Source organism: Callionymus lyra, chromosome 3, assembly GCF_982586985.1.
Source record: "Callionymus lyra chromosome 3, fCalLyr1.hap1.1, whole genome shotgun sequence".
NCBI classification, from domain to species: Eukaryota; Metazoa; Chordata; class Actinopteri; order Syngnathiformes; family Callionymidae; genus Callionymus; species Callionymus lyra.
Window position 1 is genome coordinate 36414710 of NC_141820.1, and position 24531 is coordinate 36439240.

The 24531-nt window shown below is 43.1% G+C and overlaps 1 protein-coding gene across 1 annotated transcript in view; it reads right to left on the reverse strand.

The window, feature by feature from the left end:
- Positions 1 to 2135: 2135 nt before the first annotated feature.
- foxp2 (forkhead box P2) overlaps positions 2136 to 24531 on the reverse strand; it is a 112993-nt gene continuing 90597 nt past the window's right edge. The window contains exons 11-20 of the mRNA XM_087787772.1: positions 20338 to 20425; positions 18726 to 18809; positions 17002 to 17212; positions 16130 to 16233; positions 15925 to 16026; positions 11694 to 11815; positions 11514 to 11583; positions 10949 to 11250; positions 10299 to 10349; positions 2136 to 4920 (exon numbers count right to left, since the gene is read on the reverse strand). Of these exons, the coding sequence (XP_087643898.1) occupies positions 4776 to 4920; positions 10299 to 10349; positions 10949 to 11250; positions 11514 to 11583; positions 11694 to 11815; positions 15925 to 16026; positions 16130 to 16233; positions 17002 to 17212; positions 18726 to 18809; positions 20338 to 20425 (1279 nt within the window). The 3' untranslated portion in view covers positions 2136 to 4775. The remainder of the gene's footprint in view (positions 4921 to 10298; positions 10350 to 10948; positions 11251 to 11513; positions 11584 to 11693; positions 11816 to 15924; positions 16027 to 16129; positions 16234 to 17001; positions 17213 to 18725; positions 18810 to 20337; positions 20426 to 24531) is intronic.

The following is a 24531-nucleotide window of genomic DNA, read 5'->3' on the forward strand; positions in this document are numbered from 1 at the left end:
GTCCGACATAAGTGCTTGTTATAGATTTACCAACAAACACAACTGAAACCTTCACAAAGTAATCCTGGAGCCTTCGCTGACCAGGAAACAGGAAATCCAAAGAGGAAGTGAATTTCAAAGCACATTACAGTAAAAAACAAGAAGTGACAGACAATTCTTAATAGAAGTTTTTAAGGATTTTCTGCAATTCTCTCTTATTATTAATATTAGTTTTCAATTATTTTAACATAATGATGATTATTGTTTTTTTTATTTTAGTATTGTATTTAATTATTTATTGATAACCGTTTAACCATTTTTGTTTTTATTTAAAAAATGCACTAAAATGTATGTTCATCAGTTAAAGTTAAGTTTGGATTTGTTAATATCATCAAAAAATGAAACACAATGAAAATGGATAAAAAATGATTACAATATAACACAAAAATAAAATGAATAAATAACACTTTCCAGCTAAAATGAATCAAATTAAAAGTTTTTTTCAAAATTAAACATATTTACACCAAAAAATAAGTATTTTTTCAATGATCATAATAAATGTATTATTTAACTGATAAAATCGAGTTAAATATTATAAATTTATCGAAAACTATATAAATATTTAGTTTTCATTTTCATGATTTATAATAAATGAGGTCATCAGTATGAGGACTACAACGCATAAAAGAAAAAAACATTTAAACAAAGATTTAGTGAAGAATTTTAACTTGACGACAGTAATGGTTGAAATAATCGTGCTCACATTAACTATCACTTCCATCAAGTCTTCGTCCTTCACTTTAAGAAATCCATCCAGAGTCGTGGAGCCGCTGACGGCCCCTGGTTGTGTACGAGTGTAACTCCCTCACAAACACTTGACAAACAGGACGATGGTTAATGCTGTGGAACACTGGTGCTGGGGGGCTAACAGGCTGCTGCCCGAGTCTCTCATGAAGGGAGCTGGTCCTGGAGAACCCGGGGCGTCTCTGGGGACCCCAGGAGAAGAGTCTGCACCAGCATAACCATCGAAGGACACCCGGACATCATTCAAAGTCTCCCGGCGAGTCCTGGGTCAGCAACTGGAACGTGTTCAAATGCACACGTTAATGGGATCGCCAGGGTCTCTTTGAATCTCAGGGATGGTCGGCTGACGGCAACGTGGGTCCAGACGAGTCGCGTTCTAGTCAACCAGGTGCTTATTAGGACTGTTTACAGTTGTGTTCATTAGACTGCGACTTAAAGGGAAACTAAAGTGTCTGAAGTAGATCTTAGACTCTATTGCAGACCTGGGCAAAGTGCGGCCTGGGGGCCACATGCGGCCCTTTGACTTTATTTATGAGGCCCTTGTAATGTCAAAGTATGATCATGTATAAATGGTTCTAATGCATTAACAAATGCATTTTGTATTTATTATTCATTTACATTTTCACATAACACTTTCCTCCTTTTTGTGTGTAATTTTTCAAATATATATTAACCACTCAAAACATTGTTTTATGTTAATTGAAGAAATGTTTTGAAAAAAACTAATCTATAAGAAGAATACAATTGCAGCTTATTTATCTTAATAAATGTCATGGTCTAATGACGCATGTCCTTTTTTTTAGGGATTTTTTCGTCTTTTTGCTTGACGGCCCCTAACATTCACAAAATTTAATGTGGCCCTTGAAGGATTTTAATTGCCCATCCCTTCTCTATTGTATTCATCAGTATGTGTCTGTTTGTACAAAACTCTCTTTCCATCTTTTCAACTCTTTTTTTCTTGAGATTGAAATCTTCTGGAGATTAAATCTTGTTTACAATAATTACACTCTTCTGTTATTGGTTAAAAAAAAATTAGGGTTTGTCAACGTGTGTCATCAATCCAGGAAGTCTTCAAATCCAAGGGACTTGTTGTATAAACAAAGAGGTGCGTGATTACAGCTGGCCAAGGGTGTAGTGAAGACATTATTACATCTGAATGGACTCCACTCTCGTAACCTCTCATTCGCTGAAATTTCGAAAATTTCTTCTAGTGGCTCGTGAATAGTTGATGTAGATACGAGTCAAACACTTATGATCAGTGGGTCTCATGCGAATGCTGAGGTTGCTGACTTATTGAGGTGTCGCTCCAGTCCTGGGTGCCAGGATGGCGAACAAATATGAAATAAAGGAGATTTCTGAAATTCCAAGTTTTGGTCCTTTATTTTACTCAGCAGTGAAATGCCATGAATACAGAAAATAAGAACAATTCTCAACCATGACCTTCTAAACGCCGGAGAACCTCGGACACAGTACACAGTAATGGGATGGAACTCATAACCTCCAACAGAAAGTGGGAAATAAAACCACCAAGTACATAAATGTTTGCTACAGTTCCAATGGACTGTATACATAGAAGGGTGCGAGTCGCACTTATTAAGCCGTAGAAAGGATACATGACTGCCGGTCATAATGTTTCGTCAAAGTCTCCACAGAGGTACAAGCAATAAATACACACGTCAGGTTAAAGCCTTACAGCTACGCAAAGCAGATGCAGAAAAGCAGGTTTGCTATCGAGCGAGCAATGAAACAGTAAAAATCCCAGAAAGAAACACAGATATTTTCTCTTATAGAAAAGAAGATCGGCAAACTCATCCACCGACATTTTTTTTTTCCGTTTTCGTTTATACATAAGTATGCACAGTTATCAAAATACAGACAAATTAAAGCCAGAAAGTCCAGACAATCCTAAAATCTAGTGGAGATCAGTTCTGGAGGTCTTCCTGGTGTTCATGTGCAAGCAACTATTTTTCATTTATACAAAAAACAAAAAAACATGCACTCTACAGGTAACATTTCTGTGGCGGACCGTCCGGGAACTTTGAGGTAACGTCTGTATATTTCGTCCCGATTTTTATTGTTTCCAGTCTTTTTTTTCCACATGCATGTTTTCGAAACACAGAACTCCCTCGCTGGCTGAATCTACATCATCCCTCTACGAAGTTTCTCAGGACGTAACGATGCTAGCTTTCCGGGTCGCGGGGAATGTAAACGTTGCCTTGTGTCGGAGCGTGCAGAATTGAAATCGTCTGGTGAAGAGGTAGAAGCTTTCAGAGAGATTCTTTTTTTCGGGTAAAGTGGGAAACCCTTTTTTTAGTACGTTGAAAGATCGCGTTCTTGTTATTTGGTACGTTAGTTTAGAACTTAGCCACCTTCGTAAAGCTGTAATATGACGCGTCAGTCATTGAAGCGAGTTTGTTCCTCTTGGAGCAGCAAACTGCAGCGGTGTCCGCGCGACAAGATGCTAGCTAGCCTCAGTGGAGTTGTTTTGTGTATCTAGTACAAGAGGAGGCAGAACTTTGTGTAACTTTGGTTTACTGAGTACTAGGGTTGGGTACCGCACGCAAGAACATGTATGTGGTAACGATGACCATGTTGAGAGAGTCTTAGACTTCACGTGAAATCATTCCTGAATCCAGGAATGTGCCATCATTTTTTATTGCACCACAAACCAGGTCAAGCCAGAACTGGATGTTTGAACCGGGGAACAGAACCTGGTCTCATCTCTAGCCCAGATCCAAATGGGTTTTTTGGAGTCTTCCGGAAATTTAAATATATGTAGAATTCCTCTGGGAACAGATTGGTGGTTCAGTCTAGTTACTTGCTGCTATCTGGGTCAAACTAGCATTCATTCTCGGGCGTGTACAACTTTGTTAGTTTATGAAAAAGAAAGCTGAAAGCAGCTTCAACAGCTTTGTGTTCGGCACCCAACCCTACTGAAAACAGAAAAGACCTTTAAAGCGACAACTTTTGGAGATGACTTAAACTGCGAAGAAATGACAAGATCGAATCTCTATCGCGATCTTTTGTTCGCCGTCGACCCGACCTCGTCATTTCCACATGAGATTATTTGGCTTCACTAGATATTGTTTGGTTAGCGAAGTTTTCTACTTTTTTATGGGAACACAACTGCCACTTTTAAATATTTCACCTGGTTCAGAACACATGGAGTGCACATACACATTTTGGTCATGAGTCACTGTTAGCATCCAGCGCTACATCACAATTACACATCACGTCCCCCCTTTTTCTTTTTTTCGTCTCCTGGTCGCTGTTTTTGGGGTAAATGCGAAACAATCCCAGAGTTATTTGAAGGTAGTTTAATCGGAACAGAAAGCGTCTCTTTGTACTGAAGTCGGAGCGGTTTGGTGGGCGGCTCCCGTCCAGAAGCCTTCGCTTACGTTAGCTTTGGTTTGTAGCTGTTGCCTGCGACTGTTTTCAGGTAGACAAAGCTTTTTTCCCGACGAGGAGATGAAGAAGCGTGAGAGGAGAGAATGCTGCACAACACGCCGGCTCTGACCGGTCACCGCCTCGTCCCTCTCGGGCCGGTGTTTTCTCTCGGACGGCTCGTGATGACGCGGCTCGGAGGTTCAAAGAAACCGGAAAAAAAGGAAGGAACGTAGGAAGCGACAAACAGGCAGTGACAGAAATTTGGGGGACATGTGGTGTGCAACTGAGGAATTGAACCAGCAATCGTCTGGAGACAGCAACAACTAGAGTATTCACATGAAACCGTGTTTTTGGCAGTATATGACGCTCAGACTCGCTCCGTCGTCCTGTGCGGCCTCGCCGACGCTGACCAGTCTTGACCCGACAGACATCTCATGCCCGTCCGGTCTCTCTCTGGCGTCTGAAGGTCTCCACGAGAGTTCCTTCTGTCCGGATGCATGCTCAATAAATAGTCCCAGTGGTGAAGGAGGATCGGCGGGGAGTGGTTTCTAGTCAGTGTGGGAGAAGTAGTGCGGCGGGATGACTGGACAAAAAACGTGTCCTAGTCACTCCAGGTCCTCCGACAAGTTCCCCTCCTCCAGCTCCCGGTCGTCGTCCAGCTCCGGACTGTGGTTGGCCGTCGTCACCAGCGACATCGGACAGTCCACGTCGTCCATGTTCAAGGGTTCTTCCTTCACGTGCACCGGTGGCCTGGAAGAGAAGCAGGTGTGAGCGACCAGTGAAAACAATACAAACTAAAAGCAATGTTGGAATTTTACATTGTCAAAAATATTCAGTGAAATGTATTAAAATAAAAATAGAATCTGACATTAAAGTGCTGATCAGTTCTTAGTAACGATCACAAATTGTCCAACGAAAAAAGCATAAAAAATTGAGCGACTCAAAACAATGTACAACACAGAGACTAAAACCACTTTTGTTCTGAAAATAAAACGACATAAATGAAATTAGAAAAACTTGTTATCATAACATTTTTCAGAACTCTAGTCATATAAAAGCTAAACCTTTGAATCAAAAATACTGTAAGTGAAAACAAATGAAAAATGTCATCTTGAAAAGATCATTATTGTACTTTTTTTAAATTAGAGATATAGTTAGTAGGAAAATACAGAGACACTGGGAACATATGGAGGAATTGGTAACATTCAGACACTGGGAAAATAGGGAGACAGTGGGAACATTCAGAGACAGCGGGAACATACAAAGTCAGCGGGAACATACAAAGTCAGCGGGAACATACAAAGTCAGCGGGAACATACAAAGTCAGTGGGAACACTCAGAGACAGTGGGGACATATGGAGGAACTGGGAACATTCAGAGACAGTGGGAAGATACAAGACAGTGGGAAAATACAGAGACAGTGGGAAAATACAGAGACAGTGGGAAAATACAGAGACAGTGGGAACATTCAGAGAAAGCAGGAACATAAAGAGACAGTGGGAACATACACAGACAGTGGGAAAATACACAGACTGTGGGAACATACACAGACAGTGGGGACATAGAGAGACAGTGGGAACACATGGAGGAACTGGGAACATTCAGACACTGGGAACATACAAAGACAGTGGGAACACACAGAGACAGTGGGAACATATGGAGGAATTGGTAACATTCAGACACTGGGAAAATAGGGAGACAGTGGGAACATTCAGAGACAGTGGGAACATTCAGAGACAGTGGGGACATACATAGACAGTGGGAACATTCAGAGACAGTGGGGACATACATAGACAGTGGGAACATTCAGAGACAGTGGGGACATTCAGAGACAGTGGGAACATACATAGACAGTGGGAACATTCAGAGACAGTGGGGACATACAAAGACAGTGGGAACATTCAGAGACACTGGGAACATATGGAGGAACTAGGGACATTCAGAGACAGTGGGAACATACACAGACAGTGGGAACACTCAGAGACAGTGGGAACATTCAGAGCCAGTGGGAACATATGGAGGAACTGGGAACATTCAGAGACAGTGGGAATATAAAGAGACAGTGGGAACATAAAGAGACACTGGGAACATATGGAGGAACTGGGAACATTTAAACACTGTGAAAATAGGGAGACAGTGCGAACATTCAGAGACAGTGGGAACATATGGAGACAGTGGGAACATATGGAGACAGTGGAAAGATATGAAGAGACTGGGAACATACAAAAACAGTGGGAACACGCACAGACAGTGGGAAAATACACAGACAGTGGTAACATTCGAGTCAGTGGGAACATACGCAGACAGTGGGAACATTCAGAGACAGTGGGAACAAACAGAGACAGTGGAACATGTGGACAGTGTGAACATACAAAGACAATGGGAACAGAGACAGTGGGAAAATACACAGACAGTGGGAACATACACAGAGCGTGGGAACAGAGACAATGAGAACATATGGAGAAACTGGGAACATAAACAGACTGTGGGAACACTCAAAGATAGTGGGAACAAACAGAAACAGTGGGAACATACACAGACGGTTGGTACATTCAGATAGAGTGGGAACATAAATAGACAATGGGAACATACACAGACAGTGGGGACATTTGGACAGTGGGAACATACAAAGACAATGGTAACAGAGACAGTGGGAAAATACACAGACAGTAGAAACATACACAGACAGTGGGAACAGAGACAGTGGGAACATTCAGAAAAAAGCGGGAAGATAAAGAGACAGTGGGAACATTCAGAGACAGTGGGAACATACACAGACAGTGGGAACATAGAGACAGTGGGAACATACAGAGACAGTTGGAACATACAGAGACAGTGGGAACATATAGAGACAGTGGGAACATACAGAGACAGTGGGAACAAACAAAGACAGTGGGAACATACACAGACAGTGGGAACATACATAGACAGTGGGAACATACATAGACAGTGGGAACATAGGGAACATACACAGACAGTGGGAACATACATAGACAGTGGGAACATACACAGACAGTGGGAACATACATAGACAGTGGGAACATAGGGAACATACATAGACAGTGGGAACATACATAGACAGTGGGAACATACACAGACAGTGGGAACATACATAGACAGTGGGAACATACACAGACAGTGGGAACACACATAGACAGTGGGAACATTGCGCCAGCAGACAAATATTTAGTTGCACCAAAAGGCCATTACAAGTGCTTCTCCTGCGATGTAACAAGCGTGTTGTTTAGCTGGATGCTAATTTGACACGAAGCCTCGCGAGCCGCCACATGAAACTTGCATGGGAGAAAAGGCGACGCGTGTTCGTACGATAAGCTGGGACATGTTTGGCATTTAGAAGTTTACTGATGACACCAGGTTGAAATACATGAAAAGAAACGGGGGAGAGAAGGGGGGCCAAGAGGGGGGAAACAGGCCACATGATAAATAATGGAGAATATCTCATCCCCAGTCCCCCGGAGCAAAGGCAGAAGCTTTTTTATCTAGTTAATAGAAAGCTGCTCGTTAATATGCGGCGCCTGTGCGTGTCGCTCCTCAAGAGGAAAAACCGGCAGCGAGGTTCTGCCATTAATCAACTTCAGCCCTGGCAGTTGCCGTGGACACTGTGATCCATGTTTTCAACTGTGAATGGATGAATATCTTCAGCTGCCGTCCAGCGGCTGCGGCCCGGGATGCGAGCCTGCACCCTGCAGGACGGCGCTCGAGTGGGCGGCAGGAGAGAATAATAATGCTGTCACACACAAACAAGGCAGAACATGATCTGGGGCCGGGGAGAGGCTAAATCTGACAAACCTAATTATTCCTGACACTTCGGATGCATCAGTCCCTCCAGACTGCACAGGAGCAGGGGGGTTATCAAGCTGGAGTACATTAGGACGCGTCTCATGGCCGCACCAGGAGGGGGGGTGGAATTGAAGAGATTTTTAAAAGGTGCAGATGACGTTAATATTCATCAGACGATACTGTAGATTAATATTCAGAATGCGGCGAGGAAGGAGCAGAGATGAGTGCTGTCTTTGTTATTGTTATTATTGTTGTTATTTTTATAAACATGAACGTATCTGATGGTCTTAACATTTGACCTAATCTGAGGTTAATGGACTATAGTTTTTAAAGACTTTCATCATTAAAATGTCTACACTTGACTCTCACAGTTGTGTAACTATAGTATCAAATCCTCCCTCACTAATTTATATATAATTTTATCAATGTTTAATGTTAAACTCACTCAACTTTGACACTTATTCAGACTCAGCCTTAAAATAATGATTTGAGTAGACGTTCTGAACTTTGAAATTTCCAGTTTTTTGTTTACGTTTTGAATAATTTTATTAATGGATTATTACAGAACGATGGTTCTAAATGATCATAATATTCCATTTAGACTGTTATTTTGTTTAAAATGTAAATTACAGTTTTGCTAATAATTTTTATGATTCACAACAATATAAAGCGCAGCCATCTTAGCCGTTCTTTTTTAATCAGACGTGCCAAACACTCATGTTTGTTCTCGTCTACAAACGCTTCGTTGTTGTCAACGATGTCCGCCGGAGCGATGATGGACGTCAACAATCAAACCGGGGTTTGTTCGCCACGGAGGGATAAAAAAGCGATTCGGGGAACGTTTTATTAAAAACTCGACTCATTTAGCACTTAATGTGGAGCTGCTATTACCGCGCGGCTCCGGCGTAAACGGCGGACTGTGTCATAAATATGTGAGTGTGCGCTCACATCAGCGGGTGATTAGCCGCAGAGATGGTGCAGAGGTATGTCGGGGATGCAAATAAGGTCATTAGTCCAGAGACATGATGGGACGGGGAGGAGAGAAGACCTGGAGGGGATCAAAGACGTTTACAACACCTCGCTATGATTCATTAGCGGCTGCGAGACAATCCAGAGTCGCAGAGGTTTCTACGTCTTTTCATCTCTTCTCGTGACTGTATTAAAAAACAAGTTGTGTTCTTATGCACAACCCATAATCAAAACGCCTTTTAAATGTGTTTATTTAAAATTAATAATGTACTGTGTAGGACTCCGACTTCCTCTTTGAAAGTGACACATCTGTGGGACTCATGGAGTCCAACCCACTCTCTCTGTTCCTTCACAGGAAGTGACGAGGACTTTAAGTGAGTCAAGACCAAGCTATCTGTTAATATGCTGGTTGATCACTGCTAATGCAACTCAGGGATCTTCATGAAAAGAGGGTCGGATTCACTAAATAAGTCTTTGATTTGAGTTACGGGACAGGAAGTGGCTTCTTGTAAATGAGTCACTATCACTTGAGCGACTGATAAAGTCAAACACAGATCAGACCAGACTGTTCCACTGATGAATGAGTCACACAGAGGATCTGACTCATAGAGCTGCTCAGTTACATGCATCAGATCTGACTTGTGTCAGTCGAGACGTGAGTCTCTCGACCAGGTTCAACCTCCTCCACAATAAAAGCCTCTTCTGACTGAAAGAGCATACGTCTACAGATAGTAATGCAGGAACAGGGAGTAATTCAGCATCACATTGGTAGCGTAGAGTCAGTAAATACAGAATTTTAATCTTGTAAGTTTTAGCTTTGATGTGAGCGAGTGAAGCTAATTTCTGCTGCGGTGATTCTTTATTCGGGCCCCTCAGGGTGAACACTGCTGGGTTGCAAGCACGTAAAGCGTTGGCCCAGCCCGAGGCAATGGGTATGCGGTTAAACAGGCGGCGTTAACCTCCGGCAGAGGAGGAAGAGGAGGTTTGTCTAATTTGTGCCGAGGTATCCTCTCCTGAGAGAGGCCTTTAAGGTGATGTTCTCTTTAGCTCCGCGTGACGGCCTCCTCCATTATTTACGCCCGTCCTGGAGAAAAGACGCCGGCGAAAAACATATTTCTTCCATTTTGAGGATGTCGTGGTCGCGGGACGAGAGGCAGAAAAAACAAGTTTGACGTCCAATCCGGTTTCTTTTCCTCACAAACATTGGGAAAAAACACAGCGAGGTCATGAATGTGGCATGAGTCCACATCCAGGGAGAGCACAGGAAGCTAAAGACAGCAGCGCGTTAATATTAACGCCGGACGCGAGCTGCTGCTGGGAAGGACAGAAGGAGAAGAAGAGTGGCGGAGGTCTCGTACCATGTGAAGACTGATCTGTAGCCTCGGGTCAAACTGGAGCCCAAAACGCCGCTGTGGGTCAAATATCAGGCCATTAAACTAACAACAGGGACACGATCAAGTCAGTCAGAGAAGCTCCAGCAGCTTCCACATGTGTCACTCAACGCTCGGCTAACATCACGCCTGGCGCTTCTAAACGCTCCAGTTTACAACTGGGAAAACAACAGTACGCAATTAGCATCATATACTGATATATATTTCTTCTCATCATATCAAATTATTAAATGAACATATATTACTAAAATGATGATAACAAAAATGTAGAAATTGAAATAATAAAACTGGATAACAAATAAAATAAACCTTAATTTTTACAATTATTTCCATTTTAATTATGAGAAAGATTATTAAAATATTATTAAAAAAATTAAACAAATACAAAATAACAAAAATGTTGTATTGCACTATAAGCAAAATGTCCTTAAGATAAAAAAAAAAGAAAATAAATTAATGTAAAGGAGGATTTACTCATCATGATATAGGGAACTTCACAGGTATAACAATAAACTGAAATAAAAATCCTAAAACTTGACAAGCTACATCTAGGCCATTGAAACGATCACATGACTCACTGAAATTGTTGTGAATAAAGTTTGGAGAAGTGGACTCACATGTGTACTGGGGGGGAGTAACCCGGACTGCTGTGTCCGTTGGTGTCCAGGTGGTCCAGCGACCCGTTCATCTCCTCGTGGTTTGAGTGCAGCAGAGTGGGGGGGCTGCTGCTGATGGTTCCGGGTGGGCTTCCGCCCAGGAGACCCGACGGGCTTCCTCCGAGCAGCCCGGGTGGACTTCCTCCCATGAGTCCAGACGGGTCGCCGCCCAGGAGGCCGTGGCAGCCCATCGGACCGGTGGCGCCGCTGTTCATGAGTCCTGGGGTGCCCAGCAGGGGGAGCGAGGTCTCTGCGAGCGCCGCCTGCAGGCAGGGAGAGGAAGCGCTCAGAATCACAGTGACCACGCGTCTTCCTCCTGAGAGCAGAACTCCTGACACTTTTGCCTGCCGAGCATTAAACTTATATCGGCTGATTAAATATTAAACTTTCTGCCATGAGCGCCGCGCAGCCGGCGAGCCAAATCTTTCATGACAGCCGCCATCAATATTCATGCGCGTCCTCGCACGCCGCCATCAACCTGTCGAGTCCAGGAGCGAGACAAACAACAGAAGGTGCCGGTTCTGACCTGTAAGCTGGCGTTGAGTGCGGTTCCGTAGCCGAGGCTGGAGGGAAGGTTCTTGACCAGGGACGGGCTCCTGAGAAACACAACTTGTTAGTCACACCAGGACTCTTTCACACGCTAGCATTTACCACTTGAGTTATCTGTTGCTGACACACAGGGGTCTGGCTGGGCACCGGTTCTTACCCTGTGATCTTTTGCGAGCGGCGCTTCTGGTACTCGATCTCGTCCACCGTCCACACGGCTCCCTTCACGTTCTCCACGCGCACAAAGCACTTGTGCAGACTGAGGTTGTGGCGGACGGCGTTCTGCGGAAACACACACGGGCCAGAGCGTCACTCTCTCCGTCCACGAGCTGAAGTAGGTTTCTGCAAGCGTGGAAAACCTCGGCGCGGCTGATTTAATTATACGGCACAAGTGCGGCACGTCTCAATCAAAGTGAGGCTGCTAAAAGGAGCTAATCAGTGCAGGACATAAGTGCAGCCGTCCATGTCAGGAGCACCAGCGTCTTAATGCACCTCGCTGATGACAAGTGTGTGTCTTAACACTCGCTCCTTCTTTCATGTTCATGTGTGTGTGCTCAAGGATGTTGGTTTGTGTTCACCTTGGTTTTCAAGAAAATACGCTAATCCACTTATGTGGGTTTATTTCAGAAAATATATATTTAATGGTCAACAAATGTTTTGTCAGTTGTGTATCACAGTTTGAAGTCTGTAAATGTGTATCTTTATGTATAGACATATGTTATAAACGTGTGTGTGTGTCTTTATGAATTGTGCAAATGTCTATTTCAACATAAGTATGTTATCGTGTTTGTAAATGTGGGTCTTTTTTACAAGCGTGTACATGATTTGTGTGTTAAAGTCATAGTGTCAGTAAAGTTTATTTAGGCATATGAATGTGTGTGTATTTAACTAGTGTGTAACAAAGAAAACGGTCATTGAAATGTGTGTGTCATATTAGTTATTTGTGTCGTAACCTCAGCGCAGGTTTAAAAAATGTGTGCGTGTTCAAGAGATAAAAAGAATGTTTGTGTGTCCAATGCTTGTTAGTTTTGTATTTGTGTGCGAATTCAGATGTGTGATATTTCAATAAAGTGTGTAGAAATGTGTGTGTGAACATGCGTGTTCATCGTAGTGTTTAAAAGCGTGTGTGTATCTATTCATTTAAAATGGGACTTAAATGTATGTGTGTGTGTTTATAGGCCAGCGACTTAACAAATGTGTGTATACGTGTGAATCTCATTATTACCATCAGTGTCTATATGTATTTATGAGTGTGTTACTGGTGATGTAAACAGAGAGCGTCTATAGTTTAATGTTTGCTCTTTTGTTTGTGCAGCTGACTGTGTGTATCAGTGTGTTTGTGTCTCCATGTGAATATATGCAAATGTGTGTAATGCTCAATTGTGACACAACAAAGGTCGCGAGGCGTGACAACGGCAGCAGCAGCGATCACATGACGATGATTCCGTGTTGTGGAGATGAAGGGCCGCGGCGGAGTCTGGGCTCCATAATTAAAACATGCATCAGACTCCACAAATAATAACGACGGCTTTAATATCCCTGCCGCTCATATTTATCATCCCGCTGCTCTTTCTGCCAGAAAAAAAGGGTTTCGGGAGGAGAAAAAAACTCATAAGCAGATCTCGCATCTGACCTGAAAATCCCTGGATTTGATTGATCTTAATGCCCGTGGCTGTGAATATGATAATTTTAATATTAATGAGCAAATGAGCAGTTTTATTATGCATGCTATATAGTTAGAACTAATAAGCTTCTGGATGAGAGGAGGAAGAAAGAAGGGAAGAGGAGGGAGAGGGAAGATTCTTCTAAGCTGATGAGATATTAAACTACCTTTCATTCTCTTCCTTTAAACAAATTCTCTGCGTTAATCACCGTGGCGACGCACAAAGGAATGTAAATATGGAGTTTTCCCCACTTCCTTATTTCCAGCCGAGCACGCTTGTGTCCACGGACTGTCCGTGCCCCGACGCTCATTTGCATCCCAAATCCAAATTAATTCACTTTTTTAACTAAAGCTGGAGACGCGTCTTGCATGCAGATGAGCGACTGACGGCCCCTCCTCTGCAGACCCCTCCCGCCCGGCGCGTGTCCACCACCAGCACTATGGTGGAGACAGATTAAAACACTTCCTCATCAGCTGACGGCTCTTTGTGCAGACCATGTTTGAAACTGAGTCCACATCGTCGATGGACTCACACTGTAATGTAGCTGGATTCGATGCTGAACACTCTTCGTACAACAGAATAATTTGTGTTCCAAAAAAGAATGTGACCCTGAGGTTGATAAAAGCTAAGGTAGTCATGTTTTGGTAACAGCTACATTCAGGATAGCCAATCATTGTAGTTTTTGCTTAATTATACTTAACATATATAAATATTTTTAATTGAAGATTACATTTTTTTTATTTAATATTCAATACATTTTTTGATATACATTTCCTAACACTTGACAAGTTTAAATTTTATATGAAGCAATATTCTGCTTCCAACAGTTCCAGTGATGCTAAGCTAAATACAAGCTGTAATAGTAATAGCCGCAATAATCATGACAAGTCTGCTCACACAACCATATTTCTACAAAGAGTGGTGAAGTCTACTAGAAGCATTGCTAACAACAAAAGGTTGATGAATATATATATATATATATATATATATATATATATATATATATATATATATATATATATATATATACATTTATATATATATATATATATATATATAGGCATCGAGGAACACAATCTTTATCCTAATACATTCAGCTAGCATTAGCTTTTAATAAAACCTAATAGTGTAGAATGTTTTTTTTAATCGACTTTGTAATTGACTTATTCCAAAATGTTCAACTTTTAGCTTTAACAAAGCACATTATTTTCCAAGCACTCGAACGCACCACAGCTCAGTGTGTTTAATTCCGTGTGTATTTTCACTTCCGGGCTGGTTAATAATAAGCAAACAGCCATTTTTCTTGGCTAATTAACCAATGATATTCCGGGGGAGGCGGCATCCCGGGAAGGCGGGGGTGGAGCGGGGAGCTCTGTTAACAAAAGCTGCTGATGATGGAGTGGCTGCTGTATAATTAGAGCGTCAGAGCGCTCGCCGCTCCTCTCAACACGCTGCTATTAATTGCTCTAAATGAAGGAGGAAAAAAGAAAGAAAATGGAGGCGTTCTCTCAGCTGTCACTTCCAAACGGGAAATAAATAAAGAGGCAACGTTGAAGAGCGCTAATCGCTCACATGCCACTGAATTATGATTTCTCTGCGGCCGCTGCTATTAATTATGTCAAGTGATCGCAGGGAAAAATACTTTTGCCTAATTAACTCTTTAACGGCCTGATGAAGCGTCCAGCGGTCCTACGAGAAGAATGCCTTCAGAGGTCGACACAAGGAGCTGAACACAAATGCAATAGATTTTATTACTGAGGGTTGAGATGTTGCTACAACTCAGCAGAGTGACAAGTGGGCTTACTCAAGAACTAGAACTGGAATTCAATAGAATCCAATCGAGTTGTTTCTGGGACACTAGCTTCCATGTTTGACAAGTTTCAGGAAGCTGCTTTTAGGAAACCTGCTTCCACATTAACTAGCTTTCAGGATACTGACCAGGTTTTCTAACGTTCATGTTTTCTAGCTTTCACTCCTGCTGGTTTTCAAGATGTTACTTCTTAGAACGCTGCTTTTCAAAATGCTATGTTTTGTGACTAATATTCTGTGACCACATTCTGCGAAACTGTGACTAAATATCATTAAGATGACTTCTATAGTTTCTATAATAATAATTTGCTTTAGAGTTTTGATTTAAGAACTGATATCTAGACATAACCCAAGATAGTTTTTTTTATTAAAAAAGTTTTTGTATCAATAGCTAATGTGAACCAACTTCCCCAAGTATTTATCTCCAAGATGCAGTAAGTCCCTCATCATGATGATGTTCTGTTTTGAAGTTATTACTTTATAAGGTCCCGCCCTATCTAAAATCTTGGCGAAAGAGAGGTTACGAGAGCGAAGTCCATTATGACGTAATAATGGCCTCCAGCCAGATGTAATTACTGTATGTCCTTTTTATACAAAGGGTCTTGTGGAGATGGAGACTTCCTGGATTGATTACGCGTGGTGATGAACCTCAATGCTAGACCTCAGGGTGTGAGGTAATTGTAAATAAGATTTCTTCCCCAGAAAATGGGTGTTTTCAGGGGGCGGGGCTTAAGCACATATTCTAAGGTAAATATTTGAATGAAAAGAGAGTTTTGTACAAACAGACACATACTGATGAGTACAATAGAGATCCAACATCTATTTAAGACACACTTAAATCGACACTTTAGTTGAAAAACGTGGATCTAATCATACGTATAGACAAATGTTTTTAGGCAAGTCTGGCCTTGAGATTACCTTCCAGGTGGCTGCGTTGCGTCTGAAGTAGGCGAAGGTGCGCGTGAACCAGCTGTAGATTTCGTTAAGCGTTAGCTGCATGTCTGCAGAGTCCATGATAGCCTGCCAGGAGATGACATCATCATGAGTTACTAACGTCTTCACTGACACACGGGAGAGTCATTCATCGGCAGCTAATCATGCACGTTATTTTCCTCCCACTCACCTGTCTAATGAGGGTGGCGTACGTGAACGGCGGTCTGACATCTGCGTTCTTATAAAACTCGTAGTTTGGGGCAATCTCTGGAAAAATAAATACTGTGTCACCACCTGAAATAATTGGTAAATTTTAATCCTTCAGGAAGAGAATCAAGCTTTTATCAAATTAAAAGAGGGGGGACAGAGGGGGGTTTGGGAGGAGGAGAAGAGGGTGGGGTCACATCAAATCATCAACTCTGTACAAAATGCATTTTTAATTAATTTCTCTCGCGAGAATCCTAAACACGCCAGAAAACGCCGCAGCGTGTCGTTCGTTAGGCCGGCCTGAATAATTAACGCTCGCTAAACACACATGCCGTAAATACAAACATCAAAGCGCGGCATTTAAAAATGCAAAGCTCGCAGAGAGTCATAAATATTGTATTTCATTTAAACATCGTTATTTCAACTTAATTAACAAGCATGTAAAATTGATGCTCACAGGAAGTGTGTGTTTACGTGATTAAAGGCACGTCTGTGTTGACTAAACGACACTGATGTGTTTTTGTGCCGAAAGATCACATGCTCTTGTGTGAATGATATATTGTGTTGTGTGTTTGTGTCAGTGTACACAACATGCAAATGTGTATGTTGAGAGTGTATTTGTCTATTTATGGGTCATATCTACATGCATGACATACGCTATCAACATAAACATTTGTTTTTTGTTAAAGATGAGCTTGTATGAGTCGACCATGTCATGTGTGTTATGTTCATGTCATTTAATGTGTAAGTCTGTATGACTTTGTGTGTACTTTACAATGCCTGTGCTTTAGTATGTTTAAGTGTGCATGTCAGTGGATCTCTTTGTTGTGCTTGTTGTTGTGTAGTTGGTCCTACCTGACGTGAGTGGCATGGAGTACTTGTCCGAGTGGCGTCTGCGCATGGCCCCCATGCTGGGTACGTTGGCACCGCCCAGCACGGAGGGCACCTGTGGCATGGCTGCCATGGGTGTGATGGGTGCCGTGGGCGTGGTGGGGGTCTGAGGTAAGTTGGGGGGTGACGCCGAGGGCAGGTTCTTAGACATGGTGACGCTGGAGACCAGGTTGAGCTGCGGAAAGAGGGAAGGAAGAGTCTTACTCAGGGGTCTGTGAAAGCTCCGACCCCCCTCAACCAGGTTCGTGGATCCAGCCGGCGTCTGCTAATTACGACCCCCAAATTGTATCACAAGATTTGTAATCAGAGCATGATGTTCCTGATTATCCAACGGTCGTCTGCATGGTCCATCTCTCTCTATCACTCTCTCCTGCCTCACCCCCTCACACATCTGCTCCTGGTTTGTGGGGGAGATAATCAGCCAGTTGAGTTCAACTGTCAATCATGAAGTAACAACATGAGCAGTCGGGTCCAGGAACTCGTGTTATGGCTTGACCTTTATTTTCAACTTTAAAGCCGGAAATTATATTTTTTGAATTCTAAATACTACATCGAGTTTCTTTTTCACCCTGCTTACAAGACATCAATTGAGTAATGAGCAAACATTCTGACTAAACGACACGCCAATAAGTGACACCAAAGTATCCAATAACTTAAAACATAGAGTTGTTGGGACGTTTATTAGTCTGGACTCCTGCGCTCATCCATTTTCCTAATCGTTCACCGTCTTCCTTCCCTTCACTAAATCTCATGTGAGCGCCGCTAACCGACTGGAAAATTCCTAACTGACCTTTTAGTCTCAGCGCTAATTTAGCCGGAATGGTAATGACATCGTTATACATATTCAAACCAAATTGCCTTAATTGTGAGTCCACAAGTGGAGTGCGGCCGAGAGAGGAAGAAAACTTGAAAAGAGAGTGAGGGGAATTGGGCGTCGAGGTGTTGGGGGGGGGTTGGGAGATGGACGAGTGGAGCTGTAGAGCGCCGGTCATTTGTAGAGCGTGTTGATAAATACGACCAAATGTCAAGTTTGAAATACTTGGGAGCCGTCTGATGGTAATTAGAAGTCCACTTGGCCTTAATGAGCTGCTACAGTAACGAGGGGGAGGAAGGAGGGGGACGGTCGGGCCGGAGATCGTGAAACACGCTCACTGAGAAGCTGATAGTTTCAACTTCAAGTGGATTTAGGACTAGCTTGGTAAAAAGAGACACTAGCTAGCTTAAAGGCAACTGATCGCACAAAACATCTATTATCTTCATCACTAAGAACAGAATAAAAACATAACACATTCTATAAATAAGCTCTAACCAAAGCAAACATTAGACTCAGACAAGGAGGAGCTCAGGTTTGGTCCCTGATTTAAACCAGGTCTTTGTCTGGACAGTTGATATAAAAACGTAGTATCAAAGACTTGCTTGACCTCATGAGACTTATTTTGTAGCCAATCTCGCCACAGCCGAGACTCAGAACCCAGGCTGTTATTTTCAGATGTTTGTTGACGAAATGGCTCGTCTTGGCTCATCATTATACCTTCAAGTGCCGCCGCCTCGCCTGGACTGGCGATCTGGGCGAGCAGCCGCGAGTTGTTGTGGCCATTATATCCATCACACGGAGATGAGCGGCGATCAAACCAGCGATGAGAGTGAATTACATCTGCCGTCGGGCGCCGTGGACAATATGCACTCACCGGTTTGGGGGAGGACTTGGGTTCCGAGGGTCGCATGTGCAAGTGGGTCATCATGGCCTGTAGACGCTCCCGCTCTTTAGAGAGCTGAGGACAAAGAGAAGAAGATTGTATTATTATTATGAAAAAGTATTTACATTGACTTTCTTAACTTTTGCAACAGTATTTCTTTGTACATCTAAATGTTTGAGCTATTTTGGATAGGAATATATATCAATAAATAATCTATATTTTTTATTTTATTTAAGCATTTTTTCTATTTAAATATGAAAGAAAAAACAAGAAATAAGGTTATCAGCCCATTTCCCCAGTAAGACATGATGATGGAGATGGATTATGGTACAAATAAAGACCGTGTGATCACAAACTTCTGCTGGAGTTCTCTGGGGACCACCAGTGTCTGGGGGGGGGGGGGGGGGGACAGGTCAGGCTAAACAAATAGCATTTCATCTTTTTGTCAATAGCAGAATTTGGGTCAGTCCGGCACTGACAGTAACAAGCTGCAGGGTCATAAATTAGAGTCCTGAGTGTCGACTCAAAGTCCTATGGACTCTGTTAGGGGCTCCGAGCTGCTAGGGGTGACGGGGTCGAACGCACTGGCTGCCAAATGGAGCCGCCCCCCTGGTCCAGTTAGTGGTCCCGACAGTCGCCTGTCATCAATCTAGTTGAGAAGCACTGTGACAGGGTCCGACGTGAAGGTCTGCAGCCCACAGTGCGCACACACTCATAAACACGAGGGGAAAAACACAGATGATGCTCGCTACTGCAGGATGAAGATGAAGACCAGGATGAAGAGTGCGGTTTAGTTTAGCTAGAGAGGCAAGATTTTCTTAATAATTTAACTAAAGAATACACAGTAAAAACACTTTATTGCCACCGATCGAAATAATGAACGGTTCTCAACATATTGAAGTTACATGTTTAGGGAATGATGTCGACAGAACAAGGATCAGATGATGACATTTGTGTTCTGGAGTTCTGTCTGGATCCAGACTTAAAGGATTTTCACTTGTATGGCCTCTTACCATTCCTGCTCTCATGCCCTGCTCCATTTAAAAAGAAGTCCAACTGGACAACATCATGGAATCTGATGGACCACAAGTGCTCCATGTTAAGTCGACTCACTTGCCGAGTGTGCTCACCACTAGATGTCGCTTGACTCGACATCTTCCTGCTCCTAAACACTGGTCTATTTGTTTCCGGAGGTGGCGAGCAGCGTCGTCGCTCAATCAGCACTCTCATTATCTCGCCAGCGTGACTTCTTAATAAGGTCACGCTCCACCTCCCGAAAATAGTTCCCTCCTTTTCAGCTTCTTCAGGTGCAAAGTGCAGTTAATTAACACGCGGCGCTGCAGAGATGCGCTCATTATTAATTGGAAATAAGGAGGAGAGGACGTGGGGGGCGTTAAGAAGGGAAGCAATAGAAAATGAATCGCTCGCTTAATTCAATTAAAACCGCCATAATGGCTTTCCGCACACGGCCCAAGGATTCTTTTGTCTGCGGGCTTTGTTGGATCCGGCAGGTGTTGCATGTGTGCAGACCGTGGCTCGGTCCACCGCTGGAGCGTTTGATGGAGAAAGTTTATTGGGGCGCTTAAGTTTCTGGGGAACTTACTTGTATTTCCAGCTGCTGGACCACCTGCATCTGGACTCGACACTGGGCTGTGCTCCGGTCGTCCAGGGCGTGCTCGTTGTTTAGATGTCTGGAGAGGAGAAGACAGAGACACCGTTAGACAAGACCAGATCTTGCCTCTTATCTTGAAGAAGTCCCAAGAAGCACGAAGATCTTTACGATGCAACACACAGGATGAAGTATTGTCTATCATGAACGACTTCCCTTCAACATGCTGAAACATCTCATATCTAGAGTCTGGTTGAACCTCAACCTGGTACCTCAAGCAACCAGTGATATATTCTTCTGTTAGGAAAAGGGCTGCAACATTGTAGGCAGAACTGTAGTGTACGTCGATATACCTAATGTAACATCTCCCAAGCCAGTATTTTAAGGTTGTAACTATGGGTTTATAGACATCTTCTCAACCCTGGGCATCAACAAACACCCACCAAACCATAGGTACCAGTAGGTCCCAGTCATCGTCAGTGATCTTTGCCATTAACGGTCTGGTCTCATCCACATCTAGTCTCTTGTCATCTAGTCACAGGTGCTGAGTTATGTTCTTGCTGTAAAAGCTATACTAGGGAAGGAAGAGCGCCCCCTTTTTACACCAGTGAAACTTGTGTCTCTGCAGTCTGTGGGGCCTTTGCTTCTGGTTGTATCTTTGCTTGGGAGCAAAAAGTGTTATTTCTGCCAACATATTTCTGGATAATTGTTTAAAATCCTTGATATTTTTCTTTCACTTATACTAGATGGGAGGCCACAATTTATTGGTTCCTGATAGCACAGGGACTTTTAGGATCTCAAGGGTAAGTCCTTGTGAAAAAAAATCATGCCTGTACTGGGTTTCAATTCATGTCCTCAAGTCCTCCCACTGACAACGTCACCGCTCAACATAAATAACTGGTGAGTTATATAATGAGCAATTATCTTTTAATTGTTTATCCAGCTGATGTTTCCTCCGAACGACTCGTGTGTGACAGCGACAGATTAAATTAATTGAATCAAAACAGGCGGGCGCTGATTACGGTATCAACTTCAGCTCTGTTGTGTTGTCGTCACCGCGGCCGTTCGTCCGCATTGTTCGACCCTCAAACGAGGTAATTAGAAGTTACACGCTGGTGTGTGACGCCGGTGTTTAACATGACAATGGACCCGCGCAGGTTTCAAACTCCAGCAAATGAAAGGAAGAATGGCTTTGTCTTCCCCGCCTTCAAGCAAAACAATACACACAATTTAACATTTGACACAAAAGCATCCTCGACTGCGGCGGCTTCATCCGGACGGAGTTAATGCGTCTGCCGCCTCATTAGGAAGAAACAGAAAAGCCAGACGGAGAAAACGGTCGATTATTTTTTCCTTTTTGTTGCCGTCTTGATTGGATTTTGTCTGCGGGACACAATAAGAGACTCGCCATTAAGTGAGACCTTTTTTATCCGACGGAAAGAAAAATACAGGCGGGAAAAAGTGTTGTGATGCAGAGTAATGAGCCTCGGCGCCCGCGATCATCGGTGACAAACTCACAAAAGCTTCTGAGGAGGAACCAAATGCCAGAGCTGCCACTTTATCTGCAGTAATTATAGGTTTAGCTGGCAGACCCTTCAATGATCATTTACAGTGCTGCCTCCAGTGCATTAGGAGGGGTGGGAGTGAGGGGGATGCACAATCACACCCCTACACTCACTGTACACACCATACACTGATTGCTGCAACACTAAAAACCTCTTGTTGGAGAAGAAAGTAATCCCTCTGCTGCCAATAACAAGATAAATATATATACTTATGTTCCATAAGCAGGTCATGTAGAAGCCCTAGACCCCCTGCGAGGGAGGTGTTCCCAAGCCGGTGAAAAAGTATAGTCACTACATGGAGAAGCAACAACTATACAGAGACTCTCAAACAATTGTTGTTCAGAGCAGTCCTTTTTTTAATACCATCTTTACAGGAGTGACTGAAAATTCAAGACTACTAAACTGGATCAGAGTTGCTCAAACTGCAGACTGGGTTAAATTAACCCTCCTGCTTCTACAATAATGACACTCATGAAGGGTCAAATCAAAATAAGATTTATCAGCATATGATCAGAAGTTGTTTTCCAAAACATTAATAACGCCACAAAAGGATTCAAGAGAACCCCCAAATATAATAAGACGTAACATGCGGGTGAGTTCTTGTTTTGTTAATTGGTAAGAATTGTTTACTCATCCATCTCCTCCTCTCCAAACAAGGCGCTTTAATTGCTTCGTTAAGAAATGTTGCACAACATTGTGAGTCGGGCTGGACTTCAGAGACTCTCGTTGACTTCACCTCGTGCGACCTCTGTAAATCAATGTCCTCCCACCTTGAAGAGACGCTCCGATGAACACGCATACACACGCATTCAAATGGCGAGCTCGGCGGCTAACCTGCACGTCACTAACCCTTCGCTAATTAAACCCACAAGGCAGCGATGAGTGTCGTGGTCTCTGTATGAAGCTGGAACCCCCCCATCTGCCCGGGCGCCCCCCCCTAAGCCCTCCACATGTCTGCTGCACTGTGACAAGACCTTTAAAACGGAGGTCGCCTCTTTGCATCTCTGCGCCGGGGAGCATGTTTGCTCTAGTATGTGTGACGTCTAGACAGGAAGCAGATCTCAGCCGGGTGTTTGCACGGCCCTGATGACACACACGTACAATTAGCAGGAAGTGCAGCCGTGTCTGGCTGCCTGCTGGAGATTCATCATATAGCAGAAGAAGATGGTTCTAACATACAACATTCCGTCCATCCGTCTCGAATCCTGCTGCTAGCACCACTTATGTTAGCTAGCGTCACACTGTATGTCAGGCTCAGGGCTCAAACAGGGCCTCCTGACGGACACCTTTAGGCCCTGATCAAAGTAGTTTTTTTTTGTGTTAGCATGCTTGCATGCAGTTTTCATCTTTGCATCCACCATACAAGAGTAGAACAAGTTATCGCTCATTCAATTGTATTTCCTTATATAAAATTAAAGTTTCTTTGTCTTTATCAGTTGATTGTTTGGTCTCCCCCGCCCTTCCTAGCTCCTGAGTCGTGTGATGACATTAATGTGCAGCAGGACTCTCTTCCACTTCAATATTTCATAAACGTTGCGCTAACTGGACGGGGACGGGTCTTCTGTCTGTCGGACACACAACAATGTGTCGTTGTTGTCGGCGAGGGGCCTAACTTAAAAAAGACCCCCGCCCCACTGTTTTGTAATGAGGTATCTTGAGGGACGGCGAGCGGCGCCTGCTGCTTTTGAAGCAGCTGTAATTCCTGACACCAGCCATACATCAAGTGCAGCGATAGCGTTGTGGGCAGCGGAATGAAAAGGGTATTTGCAACATTAGTTCCCTCATCCTGCGAGCGACGTGATTAAATGATTAATGAAATGCCCTCTCTTTCTTTTTTTCTTTTTGCTTTCTGAAACAGCAATTAGGCAGACATCTTCCTCCTCCTCCTCCTCATCGCCGCCTCTCGCTGCTCCTCTCCGTCGCTCGACTCGTGACGTTGAGCTCCGGCTGACCGATGTTGTGGTTTAGTGGAGCGGTGGCGGCGCTGACGAGAGTGTGATGTCTCATAACGAGGACTCGTAACAACTGTGTCGTAGCGCAGTGCTGGAGTTACCGAGCAACCGTAATGAGTCACAAAGTGATTTGGGTTAATGAGTCAATTGCATCAATTACTAGCATCATACTACACGACAGTAAATGTTTGTTAAGCAGAGGCTAAAGATGAAGTGTCGTGACATGATAATAAACAAGATGTCATTAGATATTTATATGAACTGCATTGTTATGGAATTGATAATGACTGTCACAATTGTTTATCTGATGTGTTGGTCGCAAAGGTTCAGTTTTGACCCTGGTGCTTATTTTTGTGTTGCGTTGTTGTTATGTTGACGTCTTGTATGAAGTACAGACCAGTTACTATATTTGTCTGTTGTTCTCTGAAATATATTTGAAAATATATTTTGGGGATGTGAACAGGCTTATATGTCCAATTTTTTGTCTGATATGAAGCTGAAATGTTATTTACATTGAAATGGTTTTGTTTTTCAATCGCTTATTTTGCATATTATCTTATTTCATTCTTTAATTATGTACCGCCACAATTAAAAAATTATAATAAAGGTTTCTTATTCTGATGAAGCAACAGGAAAGTTTTTCATGATGTCATAAAGGCGATCTTGTAGTG